The sequence below is a fragment of the Rhea americana genome, unplaced genomic scaffold, assembly GCF_003343005.1.
Source record: "Rhea americana isolate MKP2758 unplaced genomic scaffold, rheAme1 scaffold_9, whole genome shotgun sequence".
Lineage (NCBI taxonomy): Eukaryota > Metazoa > Chordata > Aves > Rheiformes > Rheidae > Rhea > Rhea americana.
In genome coordinates this window covers 825,589-845,044 of record NW_028187088.1, presented here as the reverse complement: position 1 = coordinate 845,044, position 19,456 = coordinate 825,589, and the positions used below count along the sequence as shown (strand labels likewise).

The 19,456-nt window shown below is 35.1% G+C and overlaps 1 protein-coding gene across 2 annotated transcripts in view; it reads right to left on the bottom strand.

Moving 5' to 3' along the window:
• ETNK1 (ethanolamine kinase 1) overlaps positions 1 to 19,456 on the bottom strand; it is a 34,822-nt gene that overhangs the window by 12,781 nt on the left and 2,585 nt on the right. The window contains exons 2-6 of one of the 2 annotated variants that reach the window (XM_085324142.1): positions 7,736 to 7,995; positions 6,707 to 6,847; positions 5,191 to 5,333; positions 2,063 to 2,097; positions 317 to 383 (exon numbers count right to left, since the gene is read on the bottom strand). In XM_085324142.1, the coding sequence (XP_085180268.1) occupies positions 317 to 383; positions 2,063 to 2,097; positions 5,191 to 5,333; positions 6,707 to 6,847; positions 7,736 to 7,995 (646 nt within the window). The remainder of the gene's footprint in view (positions 1 to 316; positions 384 to 2,062; positions 2,098 to 5,190; positions 5,334 to 6,706; positions 6,848 to 7,735; positions 7,996 to 19,456) is intronic. The other variant, XM_085324143.1, reaches the window with a different exon arrangement.

Genomic DNA, 19,456 nt, shown 5'->3' with positions numbered 1-19,456 from the left:
TACAATAGCTTTGCCACACACAAATGTCCCAAGCAAGTTATTGTAGGACAACTGTGTTAGCTTCTCATATCTGTGCAGTTCATCATCTTTATCATGTCTTAAACACTAACTCATTAACGTTTTCATGTTTTTATATGTATCCATCTTCTTACATAAGTACTTAAAATGGAAATTAAACCACAATATGATAAACAAAACCACTTAGTCACAATCCTCCAACTCTGAATTTACCCTTTCCTCCACAGAAACAGAGGATTGTGTACCAAGCTTATGAGGTTAAACATATTAGGCTCTGACAAACCAACATGGGACTGACCTGCAAAGTAGCAAGCTCCTCCCAGGAAAATCTTGTTGGCAGTACAAAATTCAGGTTCTCTAGAACACTAAAGCAATTTTACAACAGCTGCAGCCAAGATCTTATGATACAGTCACAGATTAACTTCTCCTGCTACTTGACTGATACATTCATACACTTGCATGTTTTTGTGCTTCTTACTGGTTCTTTAGTTTTTGTTCGTTTTAAACAAACATTTGTAAGTTACAAGCCAGTAAAAAATGCACAGCCCAACCCTGGTTACTATTCTGCTACACAACTGAACTACTAATCCCCTCCCCAATCATTTAATATTGCTTGTATTCAGAGTTTCTCTCCCATATAAAATATAAACATGTCAGTTGTAAAAGTCTGTCTGCAAAATAGCAACATAAGATATACTTTGAATTACTTTAATGCCCAAATTTCATCTTGAACATCTGTAGTGTCAGTAGTTTTTTTTAATACAGCTATCCTTTAGATCTTATTTCCCAACACAGTTAATTATATCATAAAATAAGAAATTCAAGCTAACAAGGTACAGATGAGGCTGTTACCAGGCTCTGCGCTCTCCTATGGGGAGGTGCATGTGAACAAGTGATGCGATAAATCTCCAGGCAGTGCGTTTAAGTAGCATCGTGCACACCGCCACAAGGTGGCAACAATGGCATACCTAATCTGTAGCAGATGAAGAAAATTTGGCAAACTCACATTTGATAAGACAAAACTTTAAAAGTGAAAAAAAGTCTTGCATTTTTACTGATCTCTTTCAGACCCATGCTACTGTGGAACATAAATTTAAATTTTGGCACAAAACAGATTCAAAAAGCACAAGTCTTTCTTCTACAAAGAAAGCAAAAACCTTAAGACTGTCACTCCGCAAGTCTTTTGCATACATATCTCAGCTATCTTGTTTTAGGAGAAACAGAAGAAACTTTATATTAAATGTCAAACTATATACAGTATTAGAAATTATTCTTAAGACTTATTGCAATTCATACAGGAAAGCTATTTCTAAAACATATGGCTTACACTAGCAGTTAATCATCAAGTAACTTTTGTTTTATAGCAGTCTAAAGAATTTGTTATATTCCACCGAWATCACCAGGAACAGGCAGACCAACAATACAGTAATAAAAACTTATTTATTTTATTAAAGTCAAAGAGTGGTTAGAACTACATTCTCATCTCTCTGGACAAGCTAATGTCATGAACAGTAATAAAGATATCAAGAATGTTTGAATATTTTAAGTTGAAAATAATTTCTTTTACTAAGTGATCTACTACTGTAGACAATATACAACGTAATGTATGCACACTACAAAAAGATACAAAACTAGCCACGTGSTGCTTTACCTCTAATTCCAATTTTTAAATATATCAAAAAAAGTAACAAAGAGGGCATCTGTCGGATCTCTTCAGGGAAAGGTAGGAAGGTGATGAKACCCCTCCTTCTAATTGCTCTTCATTTTCAATGGTTTAGCAAGTTAAACACTTTCCATGTGCAAGTCCTAGACACAGTTCTCACAAGAGAATCACGTATCCCAAGCTCTCTCCTATCCTGCTCAGGAGGTGAGCCAATGAGGCCCTACAACAGAGCTTCATTGAAGAGAATGACCTATGCTATGAACATAGTTAAAAATACAGAAAAGGGTCACATACCCCAGAATAATTTTAGCTATAAATACGCGATATGCCTTTGCAAAATAACATAGGTTTTTAGATCAAAACCAGAAGCCTTAAACATACCTCAGTCTTCAGAAGCACTGAGCACCCACAGACTCCTACCAAAGATCATAGAAAACATTGGGTAGGCAGAGGGAATAAACAAAACAGAACCAGCCATCTACCTACACGCTTAACTTCCTGGCAGATGATGTTAATACATTTAAAAAGAGCACATACAGATAGAGCCAAAACAAGAAAGAAAAAAGGGGGTGGGGGTGAGGGAACACTACATGCTACTGATACTTGGTCTTACTGAATAGCAAGTATTTGAATACTTTTGAATACTCTTACGATACAAGGTATCTTTCAAAACTCCCAGCACAAATTTTAAAAAGCTTTAAAAACATCAGGAGGTCTATAAATACATAATACCAAGCAGCAAGCAGACTGACTATTTTGATGTTCAAATTGTAATTAAGAACACGAAGTTCTGAATTTTCTTTCAAAAGTAATTCACACTCATAAGTTATGTAAAGTAACACTGGCAAATTCTCATATCCTGAGTGATTTAAAAAGGGACATTAAAAAAACAGCAAGAGGCACAGTTCTCTGAGCCACAGTGTGAATGAACTCAAATCAGATGAGTGACACACTCCACTAAATGGAGACAGCACTCAATATGTTATTCCAGCCTTCTAAAAATAGCTTAAGGACACAAGACTGATTCTTCTTAAAAACAATTATGTGGCACAATTATGATTTGTCTTGCAACTGAACATGAACTTGATCTGGAGAATAAATCTAAAGCAAAGCACAGGGACAAAACACAACCATTTTATCTTCATTGGACCAGAGTTCTTGTATATGTTGACAGTCTGTAGCTATGTTTTTGTTTCCATGTCTAGTCTTAAGCATTCAAACAATATAAGGGATGAAGTGTTGTTAAAACCAATAAAGAGAGAGAGAGAAACAAAAAACAGATGAACACTATCTGCTTTGATCGAACTTTACAGAATAAAAGGGAGAGAAAAAAAGAAATGAGTAGTTGATCTAGAATATTGATTTTGATTTTTCTCTCCTTAACTCCAGTTCAGGGTCACCAAGATGTTTCTCATACACACGGGTACCTTTCCACATGAATTGAATTAATTTAGTAAGATCTCAGCAACATCAAAGCTGTTAAACTAACTTCTTATGTCAGAATTTATACCTAATGGTGAAGTGCATCTTTAAAGATTCTATTTTCTGCTCTCAAATACTCTATAAATGGCATTGAGGTTTGGTTACTATAGAAATGGTACCTGTTTGACCTGGCTGGATTGCATAAGTTTTACAGTACAGTACACCTGTACAACATTCAAGCATGTAAGTTTAACAATCTACCTACTTTATACTTCCAAGTCTTCTTCCCTGTTGCTTACAGCTAGCTTCAGGCCAAAGTGCTTTACATACCTCCCTCCTCCCCACCCTGCCCCAAACACTAAACACTCACACACTGGTTATTGTAGGATTGCTCATAAGTGATGCACTGCTGGCATTGTTTTTTCCTCCATTCTGTTTACAAAAAGAAAAGCATATAGCATTTGTTTTAAAAATAGGAACTTTAAACCTATTGACTGTGACAATGAGCCTTTTAAAGGAACACCTCCTGTTTTATTTCACTTTGAAGTATGGTTATACTATAAAAAGTGATCATTAAGAAAAAAAATGATCACAGTAATTCCAGCTTAAAGAAAAAAAAAATCAACACACAGTAACAATTCATTTATTTTTGGTACTAAAAGAATTGCAATTCTAATGTGTCTAAGCACACAAGGTTTTTTGTTTGTTTGTTTCAAGTAAATTGTAATCTATCATTGGATCTAAATAAAATGTTTTATTGAATTCCATAGAATTTAACACTGATGGTAATCACACTGTACAGGTGTAACAGGACCTATGTAACTAGAAGCACTAGCAATTCCCTTCAAAAATGGAGTTGCTCAGATGGAAACTTACATAATACAAAGTGTGTGTGCATGTCTGTCTGTCTCGCATTCAGTGAATATCTGATGCAGAGAGTGGTTATACACATAGAGCCAATTTTCATATGAGAACTAACTCCAGCATTTTCTTTGCTTATTTTTATTTAGAACTTAAGGCACAAAAGCTGACCAAGGATGAGTGAGAACACTTCAGTTCCATTCAAAGTTACTTACTTCACTTCATGTTGGTTTAAGTGCCAAACTGATCACCAAACTGTTACAAACACATACAAAGCTACTAAAAAGAACATGTCATCCTCATTTCTAAAGAGGGTCTTGAACATCTATCTGACGAATCTGCTGCACTCAGTTGTGAGTAAGRTTGTGCAGGTAAGCTAGAAAATTTAAGCATTTTTACTGCACCATGTCAATTTTAGCATCCCAAGTTGCTTTGTGTTTTTGTTTTAACATGCCATTTAACTGCTTTATTTAGTAACCGAACCTCAAACCACTAAAACCAAGCAATGAAAGACACTGCGGGTTTCAACAGAAACTAAGCTTTTGTATAAGGCATCTTTTATTAAAGTTAATCATTTTATGAGTTTAATTTACTGTAATAAAAACAAAAACATAATTCACCTTTGCCAAGATGTGTACTGCCTAAAACAGTTTAAAGAATGCATATATTTACAAGAGGAATCTTCAACATGAAGATGTCCATGTACCTCATCCAGAATAGAAAAATTGAACCACTGAGCGCAGTGCTAAGTGTCATCAAGATATTTCATCATATAGGTCTTTTCCTTGGCAACAACATAATCTGACAAGCCAGAACAATACACAGATACACAGGAGATAGTCTTTAGGTTATTTTCTATGCTTGCATGATTCCCTCCCCCTCTCTCCCCCCCCCCAAAAAAAAAATTTTGCATACTGGAATAGAATTATTGTGAACAATTACATATTTTGAAGCTTTCAGTCATACAGGCAGGCTATATATTAACAAATTCATTAAGAAAAAAAGAAGAACTCCCAAGATTTTTCTTTATATGCTAGCATATAGATGAGAATTAGCTAATTAGGCAAATAATTACATATACAGATACTGCTACCATTACATTGAATTTTAAAGTGTCAAAATGAGTTCACTTGTTGCCATCAGTAAAATGACATCATCAACTTAGCAAGTGCAACTCTAGAACAAAACAAAATAAACCAATACTTACTGCTATGTTTAGTACCTACCTCGTTTCTTGTTGTAAATAATATTCTTACACAAAAGGTCATTGTGACAGAGTACCACTGGCGAGCCTAAATTTGACAATCTTTCCTTCATCCAGGCCATCTCTTCCTGAAGGACTTGAGGACTTGGAATGTCACTTAAAAACCTTTTTAGGCATAAGACATTAATATTCAGTATTGTACTCCACAGCAAACAGTTGCAATGAGGTAACTTTATTATTATCCTCTTCTCTCTTGTTTCCAGCAATTCAATACACCTTCTCTCAAAGTAGGGCACCATTTCCCTTGCCACCCCTTTAGTCAAATTATGACCAGTACTCCCCTCTCCCCACCCAAAAGTTATTCTCTGAAGACAGYAGTAGTCCAAAACTCAGAGGCAGGATTGAGTGCAATCTTGCACATTTTCAAAGACTATATAGATTAAAAGGGATGTAGCATGATTTTCATTCACTTAATGCTTAAAACATTATTTGCTTCAAATAGAATACGTGATTAAATACTACATGTATCTATACAAATAAGAACATCATTTTTTCCTTTAGTACGGCAAATACTCAAAGAGCTATTTTATGTTTCAGATTTTCAATTAGTTGCTCAAATTTTTCATTTTTCTTGAGAATTTTATCTAGTAGAAAAAAATCAAATAATACAACTTTCTTATTGCATTCCTTAATTAAAAATGCAGCAAACAGTGCAACTGGCCTCAGTATTTTTAAAGAAGTTTTTAAGATTGCTTTAAGCAGAAATTCACTTATTGAAAGGTATGAAATCTGATGATATTGTACAAACACTTTCAATTATAGCTTTAAACTTTGATTTCCCCTTCCTCCCTGAAAAACATGCTTTCAATTCAAGCTTTAGAAAARCCCAAATGCAAGTGAAACCATTACTTGCATTCCACAACAGAAAAGATTTGACTGCACAGACTTTTTCCCTCCTCCTCTGGAAAATATTCTGGAAGTGTATCTCATTAACTAAGTCAACTTTTCATTAACTTTACTTTTATATCATCTTGGTTTTTGAATAAGAAAGTCTATGAATTGAACAAATAACATAGAACAGCTAACAGAGGCAGGTTAGAAGGAACTGCAACCCCCCCAAAAAACAAACAACATGCTTTCAGGATTTATTCCTCAACAAATGGCTCTATGCCTTTAGGGAGACTGGAGAGTCTAAGATACACCCATCTAAAGAAGTACCTTCACTGAGCCTTGGTTCTTTATGAACATACAGAAAATTACTACCATGTATTATGAAGTGTCAAATCAACACAAGCACTATATGCAAAAAATGTGTGTGCATATATATATACATACACACACACACTACACTCAGTGAATTAGAAGTCTCTTTTTTGTCATATTTTACACTTATAAGCTACTTAGGGTAGGGTAAACCCAAAGTCTTACACACCTTCAACCTTAAATGATAATTCAAGATATGTCAAATATTTTTCTACTCCATACCCTGAAATGAAGTAAGAATGGTCAGTCAGAAAAGCAGATAATGAAATATTTACCTTTTATTTACTTCCTCATCTGTAAATTCCATGGGTATAAGAGAAAAATATTTCCCCATCTTCAGCCAGAGGTTAGATTTAGGGATCCATCCATTGTGTGCATGAATAGTATGGATTTTAGCAAGCTGTCTGGCAATCAGTCTAATAAAACAAAAAGTTTAATTTAATGTTACATTTGCAATAGACAGGACGGTCTTTACCGTATCTTTTCCTAGCAACAAGAGGAGACGACAACATGCAAAACAGTGAATCCAAGGAAGAGATGCACAAGACCAGTTGTATGGAAGCATAATGAACAGCCTCCTGCAAAACTCAAAGGTCTTTAATAGCACTACTAAAAAGCTGGGGGGGGGGGCATTGCACTTTGAATGAAAAGAGGCCTGCTCTTCACTCTTTCCTTAATGGCAAATATGAAAATAGCACTACTAAAAGGGGGGGGGGGGGGGGGGGGGAAGAGTGCATTAGTTCAGTTACAGCATGCACTTGACCTGTATTTACAGTCTATTCTTCAACTTATGGATCTTTAGAAGAGTTGACTTAGATTAGCTGCAGCTTTTTGGCATCAAATACATTTTAACTCATGTATAAAATGCCAAGTCTTCACTGCTGGTACCTTAAAAAAATTAAGTCTTGATGAAGACTATTTTGAACCTATTCAAACAAAACAGAGTGTACTAGAAACCAAGAGCTAGGATTCACTTTAATCAAATACAGCCCCCTATGCTGAACAATGCACCATGTTAAGTAAATAAATTTCCTGGTGGTAAAATGCAAGTTTTAATAAATATCTTGGAATAAGGCCACCTCTAAAATAAACCTTGCTGGTTCCCCAGAAGACTGTGTATGTTCAGAACTGAATATCATGATAAACTAGATTAATGAGCTGTCATATAGTAAGAATATTAAATACTCCTATAATCATAGTAACATAAGTTGTTTTCTGTCTACCTTCATACTAACTTTGAGATCATCTGGGTCTGATGGAACGCCATAAATGCATCACAGAACTCAACATAATAAAAATCTTACTTGAAAATATCTGGATTGCACACATGTTCTGGATCCAGTGCTTCTCCCTGCATGAATTCATAGCATAGGCCATTATTGAAAGTACAGTATAGTTGAGGGGCACAGCCATGGGCCTGCAACACACGGAAACTCTTCACTTCCTCATCTCGATCTACTAAGAGCTCAGTCTTATTTCCGTAGATTCTAACTAGAACCACATCATCTGTTACATCACCCACGTAGCAGCCAATAAGTTTATTGGTGATTCCATCGGTGAACAGCTGAAAAGTTAAAAAGAAAAAAAAAAGAAAAAAGCATAAGCTATTTAGTTTTGTATTTGTATTTTGGACATGCAGGAGAGGGAAAAGAATACAGGGTTACTCTTACAGGATCACAAAACTCAAGTATTTATGTGACTGAGAATTAACAAAATAAATCTTCAGGATACAGAAAAAAACATGGAGAAAAATTCAAAGGTCTTCCACATAACACATGAAGACAGATAAGGAAGACACGAAAACATGTTACAGTGAAATACAGAAATACTTGTGCAAAAGCCAGCAACTGAATTTTCACTATTATAAAACAATATATTACTGGTGGATTAAAATGGCTCAAATAAAAGCCTCAACAAGGCAATAATCTTGTATCCAAAACAGGCAGGAAAACCTACCTGGTGCTAATACATGCCATGTGAAAATTAAGATAGTTTTGATACATTTGATAACTTCAGCTTTTGCTGATCAATGAACAAGCACAAAAGGTATTTCTGGAGTCCTAAGCTACTCCTTTTAAAAGCCAGAATTCAGATCAGAAATTCAGTTCAAGTTCAGTGGTTATCTTCCCACTGACTTGGAGATTCTACTGTTTGAGAATGACAATTCCTGAAGTCACTTACTCTGGCTCCTCTGCAAATCTGAGGAAAGTGTGTCAAGAACAAGGCCCCAGTCTTCAGCTTTAGACATCATTCTAAATCTAAGTTTCAGGAAAGATTTAATTTTCTGCCATTTCACTTCACAAATAGTGCATGACATTCAAAAGACAAACAAGCATTCTGAGTCTTTATCATTAAAATACATTGAAAAGCAATTTTTAAAGCCCTGCAATTTACTTTGCCCCAGTGACCAGACTATTCACTGGTAACCAAATAAGCTGAAGGTGAAGCAAACAACTCTCCACAAAAATAAGAACATTAAAAATAAGAACATTAATTGGGCATTATACTTAAATCTAACGACTAGCTATTCATTGCCTTCTAAATAATAATGGAGCTATGGGTGCTACAACCTCCCTGCTAYGGAAGAAACAACCATAAACTTCTCCTTTCAACTTTGATGACAGAGGACTAAGTAGTCATAAACAATTTTCACTCCAGGACATGCCACCAACAAGCAGACTGGACGAGCTACTGGACTGCATGTGCCGAAGCACATGTAATAAAGCGTTTCTAAACGCCCTCTGTGCCTGCAAGAGCAACACAGCAGCTGTCTTTTCTGCAATCTGTGATAGTTTTACAGTTCAGAAAAATCAATCAGATTTGGGGCTTTCAAACTCTTTGCACCCTGTAAACTCAAGACTGAATGTTTACAAACTTGCTAGCTGAGCTTTTAAGACATCCACCAGTATTTTGTCCTAGGCTTGTTTGGGTTACAAGAGAATTCTGTGAAAACAAGCACAATCTCAGAATCAGCTCCAGTAGCAAGGCTAGCTACAGGAACTCTTAAACTAAAGTGACTCAAAGGTAAGGCATCAACCACTGTCAGGTGACAAACCTACTTTCAGGGACAAACTACATGAAATGTGAGGATGCCAACATTTTCATAACTCCTGAACAGCCTCCTGCACAACCACTGCAGATTTAAATGTGAGGTAAATGATTTAAAGTTACGGTTCCCACAGCAACTGTAATTTGTACTCAAGCAGAATTTTTTAGGGTTCACAGTATTTTAATTAGTCCTAGCATGCTTCTTTTCCTGTTCTGTTGGCCCCAAAACCTTAATTAAAACTTAATTAAAAAAAATTAATCACACAAAACACAATCTCCTTTCAGCACTCTGCACTAAAATAGGTGACCAGCAGAAAGCAGCTTCAAGTTGGTTAATGCACACACTTAAAGATAAACAATATTCTCGCAGATGGACATCTTACAGCTTTAACTTAAATGTCTTTCTACCATTAACTCTCTTCAGACTTTTTTGGCACGTGCACAAGAGACAAATGTAGACGCATTCCGACAACCTTTATTAGCCCTTTTTCAAACTATGTAGGTGCTTGATGCTGTTAATACTTATTTAAAGGCAACCTGAAGACTTTGGGGACAATAGCTTTAATTCGTAACTGTAACAAAAGTGGGAAAAGTAGCCCAATATTGAAACCTGCCTTAGCAGAACGAAAATACTAAGTTTTCAATGACAACAATGTGAATTCCTCATTATCAGGTATCTCCTCACTCATCCTTCCTCTTCTCTCAAACTGGAAGCTAGAACCAAAACAAAAACACTGACAAATATAAGAAGCGTGTTGCATTTCAGACATCATACTAAAGCTTAATGAAAGATTTTTTTTTTGTCTTTTATTGAAATACCCATCAACAATAGGCAGCTTCCCTATACTCACCTTTGTCCTTCAGAATYTAATTCCCCCTCCCCCCAAGTCAAACACAGAAAGTTAAAAATTCTGACACCCCCGCTCTCCAAGAGGTGGCTATATTTTGGAGAGAGGGAAAAAAAAATCACCCCTACTGTTCAAACACAAATGACAAGTTCATTTGCAAGACACCAAGCACAAGGAGCAGTTTTTAAATGCTAAAGAAAATTTTCTGAAACTATGCTAAGTCTCTCCATTTAGAAAAAGAGACAGCATCTTCCACCGTGAAGTCTCTACTTTGGCTATTATGTCTTGCTTTCCCCAACATTCTGTGATGAGGTGAACATGTTCCATAATAGATGCAAAAAAGGGTAGGGAGAGCTATATTTGTCATCACAGTAACAAAGGAGTGCTCTAGGTCCCTGAAGAGAAACACAGAAAGGCAGAGAATATGAAGTCACACTCTTATTTGCTTACATCTTTAAAGACTCTCAAGTCTTGCAGAACTAGGTTCAACAGATCATTTACTTTCCACCTACATAAGACGACCTTAAACTCAAATAACCCTGCTTAAATGATTCACTCAGAAATAAGACTTTACAATTCAGGGACAAGTTTCATTGCAAGACATCACCTTAAAAAAAACCAAAAAAAAAAAAAAAAAAAAAAAAAAAAAAAAAAAAAAAAAAAAACAAACAAACAAAAAAAAAAACCACAGTCTTTTGCTATTACACAAAAGTTTTAATGTACATTTTAATGTAATACCTAATGCTCTCATATTTATAGAGCAACCAAACACTACACAGAAGCGTGGACAAAAAACCCTTGCCTGTTCTGAAAGTCATAACTGAAGTAACTATTCCAACAGAATAAGGTTACAAGGTCTGAGATTTTTGGAAAATGAAAACCTTGAAAGAAATAAGCTTCTAAATATTTATCAGAACAGCTAACTACACTAATGCTATCACTTCTTAATAGACAGTTTCAGTACATACGTCTTTCACTACATTCATCTATAGTTACCTCGTTTACAGTCAACGAGGATTTATTGATTCCATTAGTTTTACTAAGAATTTTCCAAGTTCCCTAAATGTCCCTAGATACTCAAAATTAGCAGTGAAAGGTACACCAGTGAACTTTTGCTGATAAATCTTCAGATGTAATTTTCATTAAAACAGAAATTAAAATAGACTTGTAATTTCCACACACTAGAGACTAGATGAAAACATCTTTTAGTCCTTCACACAATCATCACCTTTCATCAAAGATAAGCATGTGACAGTGCGCAGAGCCAGAATAAGAGACAAATAATGAAGAATTTTTGCCTTCAATAGTTTTCATAACTGCTAATTTTAAATTGTTACCATGTTAACTATCGCAACTGTAAGAAGAAAACTATACCTTTTAGTATCATACCTCCAGGTTTTCATATTAAAATGAATACAACTGTACTCTAACCCTACCCTATCTTTTTTGCTTGACCTACATGCAGACATTCTAAGTTTTCTCTAAGTATGTAAGGATATTAATGCAATACAGCACAACACATCGAGGTAAGTATGATCTGCTTGAAGCATGTTACCTTCTTTAACCAAATACAGTATTTAAATGTTTCAGGTGTAGCTTATCTGAACTCAGATTACACCTTCATATTACAATGTATTCATTCATAACTCCCCTTCCTAAACGTGTAATATAGCAGCAAACAAATGCATAAGTATTGTTCCCACATATTTTTGCACAAAAACAGAATTGTTAACTTTCAAGAAAGTTGGAAGAATCCGTCATTAAAATCTAGAGTCAATTGCTTCTCAGAAATCACCAAGATTGAAAGTATACACTTTATACTCTTAGCTAGTATCCAATTAAGGTAACTTAGGAACATGCCTAAGTTCTTTAAAACAAAAGCACGGGGGGGGGGGGGAATTGCTTAGTGGCATCAATATGTACAATAGATATGCAGAATTAGGGTAAAGACTTTTAGTTTAAAGAGCTGATGTTTTTCAAAATAAAGAGCACTTTGCCCAGAGGTAGGTCCTGACTTGTCCAACAATGTACCTTGAAACATATTACATATCAAATCACACACACACACATATACATCTTTGGTGCAAGTTCCTGCACAATCATATCAACCTTATACCAAAGAAAACCTCTAAGAGGTAACTCCACACTCCACAAAAGTGCATTCAAGATCTATTACTGACAAAGCATTTCACACAACTGGTATCAATATAGGTTGCCTGAGCAACCATGCATCTAGCTCTGGAACAGTGCCTCTTTCTTCCCCCCTCATATATTTTCCACAGTATTCAGGGTCATGCCTAGGCTCCATTCCAATCTTCTCAGTCTTGTACACATATGCCAACATCTGGGCCAATCATCTAGATGAAGCCATTAAAAATAAAACATTATCTGAATCAGCAGAGCCTGAAACTGGGCATGGAGTTCAGAACAGAAAATCAAGTCTGCTGCCTAGCATTCTTATTTTGGAATGCCCTATCAAAATCAAAACCAGACACACCTGAAACCCAGGAGCAGCAGCTCAGTTTCTGGCCACTGTTTTGCTGCCCTGAATAGCAAAAGTAACCAAAACTATTCTACTGTTTTTCCATTCCTATTCAACCGGATAAAATAAACAAGTCATATTCAGAAACACAATGGACACCACTATTAAAAGGACTGTATCAACTCACTCGCGTATCAAATGAACATGACCACTGCCAACACATCTTAGAAAGAACAAACATCTGACTAAATATAAAGAGAGAAACAGAAGTATTTTTGTAACTAATACAGGAATGTAGCAGTGGAGTTAATCCTATTAATGAAACAGGTTAGAGGAAACAGAACAGGTAAATAAGAAGTTGCACTCAAATCCTGAGAAGTCAAGCATGTAGGATGAATATTTTAGAAAAAAAATGAACCCTTAAGCACTACAAAACGACTGAGGAACAGCATATATAAAAAGAAATTTTTAAGACTACAAAGACCACAAATTTGAGAATCCAACTAACTTTAAAATTTCTAAATAAGTGTCAAGTGCAAACTTCAAGTAATTGTTTTCTTCTAAAGAAAATAGTAGGGGTAATATTTAGAACGGAATACAATGTTTCTGACAGTATCTTAAACATTACATGAGGTTCTAGGTTCTCTATTCTACGTACACACACACACACACACACACACACACACACACACACACACCTTACTAAGAAGCAGCAGATACAGTCTTCTGAAAAGACAGCTAATCTAAGTAGTAGCACTGTCCCACCTTAAGACACGAATGAGAGGGAACAGGATGGCACACTTTTGGGGAAGGAACTGAAAACAAGGTTGGGGGGGGGGTTATTTACTGAATATTAGGAAACAACTTTGTGGAAGTTGAAAACATCTTGTTTGCCATAGTTAAATGAAAACTGCTGAGATGCAGCATTAAAGTCTCTATTCTGTCATTGCAGAACTGACACAGAGAAGTGAAAATCTGTTTAAGGATCAGAATCTGTAAGTACCAGACTTGCTCCCAATCTGAAGTCCACTGTTTTCTATCTGATGGCAAAGAGAGGAAAAAAGTGAGGGAGAAAAAATCCCAGTGTACAATGGTACCACAGCACATAACTGAGATTTCTGCTACTATTGTCAAAGTTTTATTAAACAACTCTCAAAAGCAGCTTGCTTTTCCCCTGTACAGAATGGCATCACATAAAAGGCCAAGCTCTATGTTCATCATAAATAACGATAGCCTAAAAAAACATAGACATAAGCAGTATTGAAAAAAAAAAAAGAAGCAATACAAACTCAATTTGCTTGTACTGTTAGGCAGACATGCTTCTGGCCACTGCACAGTTTGTCATACTGCACAGGCCTATTAATCTCTTAAAACAAGTCTTACTAGTGTTAATAAATAAAATTTACAACACGGAAATTGGACTCCCTCACCTGATAATTTTGGAACTCTACTTCTTATTAACATCTGCTTGTAACATGCAGCTCTCAGTAATTATTTACACCCAGGAGCCTTTTATTTATTGCTTTTTAAAAAGGCAGAAGAGTTAGCTTACTTTTCTAACAATAACATTCAGAACAACTTCTGTTATTCAGTATGAAAAAACATTTAATGTTGTCTACTTGTATAAGACAAAACCTAATACTCACTTTATTCTTTCATTCGAAGCGTCTTTCTTTGAAACCACTGTATTTGACAAATCAGCTTTAAATGTCTTGCCTGAAAGTTAAAACTGAGACGCACTAGGGCAAAACAGTGATTCTATTAAAAAAAAAAAGTTGAGGAGCAAAAAAAAAAAAAAAAAGAAAGAAAGAAAAGAAGAGAAAAAGAGCAAACTCTCACTAAGCTCTCACTAAGGGACAAAAAAAGTAATCAGTAAACTCTGCAAGGCCGCATGAAAGAAGAGAGAAGAACATCATACAGGATATTATGAATAGCAGGCAGAAATTCTGGAAATAAGAAACACAGGTAACCAATGGAAGTGAAGAACATGATGAAATGACCACGACAATTCAGCAGTAGGTTTTAGTACTCTTGTAATTTGGAAAAAAAAATTAAATATTTACTTATCACAGTGTGATAAGTACTTCCAGGTGAAGTGAGTCTAAGCTATATCCACATTCCGACAACATTTCTCAAAATAGTATTATATTGACCCACAATCCAGACGAGATATACAGGAGATTAACTAACTTTGAAATCATGGCCTTCCAAGCTTTTGGAACAAATATAAACCAAAATGTTTACCAAAATACAAACTGAGGGTGAGAAAACTGCAAGTAAGAATGAGTTACACAAATGTTGTCACAGAAAGCAGCGATGGCAGAAACAAGAAATACCAAGCAAGTCCAGGAAGAGCAGAGAAACCTCAACCAAGCTGTGACACACCTTTGAGATTAAGTAGACTTTTACCAGCATTGGTCATGTTATTAGATTCCTGAAAATGATGTGTGATGGGTATGTTCCCATCTCATAACTAAACAGTTATAAAAAAAAAAGTTCATCTGATCTTACTGCTCCAGGTGTTCAAAATTATGAAAACCAAATTACAATCATATGGATCAAACATGAACAGGGAGAAATACTGTGTCCCAGGGGCAAAGAAGAGGTGTGAAATCAAGTTGATTCTCTTATAAACTGGCAGTTACAACCATAGAAAGAGAAACAATAAAAGCTGTATTGTACTACTGGAAAAACAGAATAGTGAAGCTTTAGCATAAACAAGCAGCAGTTTCCCTGATTTTGTTTCTGCATACCAGACTGCACATTAAGGTCTCTAGAACAGAATGGGAAACTTTTAATGCATTCTTCTTAAAATTTTGCAAGCTTTAAAGCTTCTTTAAAGCTTGTATTGTAAAATGATGCTTCACTTTTTCTGGGAGAGTGCAGTCTATACAGGCTTACTTACAAGCATATACTTCCCAAGAACCTAATCCTTGGAACAAGGCTAGTTATTTTTCCATCTTCTCCTTCTGTAGCTATCCTTAAAAAAAGGAGAGAGAGATTACAACAAATGGAAAATGTAGGCCTTAAGATTCTCACATATTCATCTTGGCTAATGAGAAAATTATCATGCAAAGATGTGCAGACTCTGGTGTCGTATCTTCTAGATAGGCACTAGAAATCATTCAATTACACTTGACAGTTGAAAGCCAATGTCTACATGATTTTGGTGGTCAGATAATCATGATCTGGCACTACTTGCTGTTAAGAGCACTGAGTCAAAAAGCAAGCCAGTAAATTAACCACATCATTCCAGGGTAAGTTAGGACACATGTTGAACTACCAGTCTTCTATCGAACTCTCACAACACATAGCCATACCAGCAGCATGGAGAAAACAACACTACTACTAACCATGCTAAACAGTATTACTTAAAACGTTTTTTGTTACCAAACTGCCAACCGTGCAGCCTCAAGGTAGAATTCAGTATTTTCTTTTTTGTTTTTCTTTTTTTTCTTTCTTTTTTTTTTTTTGTTTTGTTTTGGGAAACTGTTAGCTTTGATTTCACATCCTCCATATTCTCAATATAAAAAACATTTAAAAATAGATCCAAGTAGTCTATTATAAAATGCTATATATAGGTATGATGTCATCCCTTGAAAGGGCTTGTTCTGATCTAAATGTGTGACAAGAGACAAGATGAGGAAGTTATTTTTGTTTATGACTGAAGAAACCTTTCCATCTTGCTTATGGAGCATATTCTCCTATCTAAGGACACACAGTCAACATCAGGAAAGTAGTTTAAGACATGGTAAAGTGGTGAATTGTTAGAATTTTATTCTAAGAATTAATTTGCTGCTGCTCCTGTTAGAGGCCATGTTAAAATGAAATAAAATAAAACGATAATAATAAAAAAGAAACATCATAGATAGCCATCTTATAATATAGACTTGTAACATTGGAAAGTAAGTTATACTCCATTACATAGACAGGTCAAAAACAGTGTCTGAGCACATACTGATCATCTCTAATTAGAATCAGTAATCAATCCAAATAACATATCTATGGCACACAAACAGATGACATCATGCACTGACGTGGCAAATGGTTACCAAAACTTTGCAGCATGTAGGATTGCTGCCCCACCTTCTCATATCACAAAACATCCTTTATCTGATGAAGCTTGATCACCTATTGTAATCAGAAGGGAGAAGCTGACCAGCGTCAAAAGACATTTAATACTGCCTAAATTTCCTGCTCATTGTGACACTGCATTCAAGGTGGACTTCAAATAGCAAGTTTTTTTTCACAATGCAGCAGCAAAGCAGTCTGACCCAAAATTCTCTTTTTTTTTCTCTGTTCAACATCCTTCTGTTTAGATTTATCTATTACTTCAGCACATCAGTCTGTGACTTCTTCATAGATTAACATATTGAAGTTTCAGTCCTTGCCTTTTAGGTAGTGACTACTTTCTCTACTTGAAGTTGTGATGTCCTAAAAACAGCTGAGCAATTAAAAAAAAGAAACCTCTTGTAAATGTGACAACATTAAAATACGAAGTAAAAAGTTGCTATTCAATGCCTCAATTTCTTCTGAGATTAACCTGAACCTAGCCACAGATCCTAGAAAAAAATACTAAGATCCTTATCAGCAAAAAAAANAAAAAAAAAAAAAAAAAAAAAAAAAAAAAAAAAAAAAAAAAAAAAAAAAAAAAAAAAAAGTGGTAGCCAGAAAAACACTGCCTGAAGAAAAACAGTTGAGCACCATATAAGTCAGAAAGTAAGGAAAAAAAGGAGGAGTAATGGTGTTTTCTTGTCAAGAAAACAAATCGTTATAAGTATGGTCCTGTTTTGTAGCCTCAATCCGTAACTACAGGAATACATTCTTGTAAAGAATAGTAAAGAGTTGCAACAGTACTTATAGTCACAAAAACACAAATTCTAAGACAGGTAGACATGTATATCTTGGTAACAAAGAGCACTAGGAAAAAAGCAAGGTCCCACTATTTCAGGGGAAAAAAAAAAAGTGCTAACACATTTGTTAGAGATAATCTGGAACACTGCAGAAGAGTTTGCAGAGAAAAGAARAAGTTGTATTGAAGAATTTGATCTCCTTTGCAAAACTGTTCCATCTTCCCTTCTCTACCTCAGATTTGGGCAAAGAGCAATGACTACTGTTTTCTAAAATGTCATTTTTATCATTTTAGATTCCTGAATGATTATGTAGCTGAATTTTAGACACTTAAGAGACGATGCTAGTCTATCCAAATAATCAATGTGCAAGTAACTAGTATTAAGCCTCTTCACTAGTAGGAACAGCTATACTTTACTTATTCTCAATGTTAAACATTAAAGATCACTTCAARAAGGAAAAAAATACAAATTATTTTTTAATCTTATTTTGTAACACTAAACTGCAGAGTGGCAAGTATGAAATAATATACTGAACTTTAAGGAATTCTTCATTATGAAGAGATCTACAAGACATGGAATAGGACATGTCACAAGAGAATCCCGGCTTTACACAGGCTGAAGTGATCACCAACATTTCAGTACTAGAAACACACACTGATCTCCCTTCAGATCCTAACATAAATAAATTTCCATATGAGAGACAAAAAAAATAAGAAAAAAAAAACCCACCACACTCAAGACAGGCAACAAAGATTCCAAATCGTTTTTAGATTCTTATGTTAGGAAGGCTGAAAAAAAACTCTATGACAGTAACGATAGATTAAAAAAAAACTTATTAATCTGGTTAATAATGAATTGGTCAGAATATGCTAGAATGTCCATTGTAACTGTGCACTAATCCAGAACAGAGTTCAACAATGAATAGTGCTGAGTTTTGACAGGCATCTGTTTTTATGAAATCTGTAAAACTTTTCCCTGTATTCACTTCAACCAACTTCTGAGTTAAGCAAACAGTGAGCTTTGAGCAGGAGGTTGGAATTGAGGGCCTTCAAAAACCCACTCCAACCAAAATTAAGCCTATGATCCGATAGCTAAAAAATCAGATGACACAGATCAGAACTCACCAGTGTAAAAGGCAGATTTTTATGATATTGGTTTGTATTACTGTAAAGTAGAAGAAAGCAAACCTCAAAAATGGGAGCTAAAAATAGAACACACTGTTCTACATGGTTCCTAGTACATCTTTAGATGACAATCACACAAAGTAACTACATGAAGATCAGCATTTAGACAGCAAATTTTTTTTTCTCTTTACCAGTATAATATAACCTGAGTATCTGTACTGTTCTGTAGTGATAATATTCACATATATTTAGATATAGAGAATATACATTACAATAACACTGGTTGTGATTCAACAAGTATTAGGCAATGGGGATTCTATAGGCTTCTGGAAAAATGTTGCAGTTAAATGCTACTTTAAGCACTTAAGATTTAAATTATTTTAATCCTCTGTCCTACAGGTACATTCTACGCTATGATTTTGAAGGTATAATTTTTAAGATATATTTATCAATATACTTTTAATTTACAAACCTTACAAGAAATGAAGATTAACCAAGAGTTAGCTACACTGTTTCAGAATTATTTAGCTGACTAAACAACCTGGCACACACAATTACATTAAAGAAAAGTTAATTTACTTTTGTGAGTCAAGCTCTGAGCTCTTCATCTTCTTACTAATTCTTTTGACCTAAGGAGTAATAAGAGCAAAGGTATCTAAGTGCACAGCTC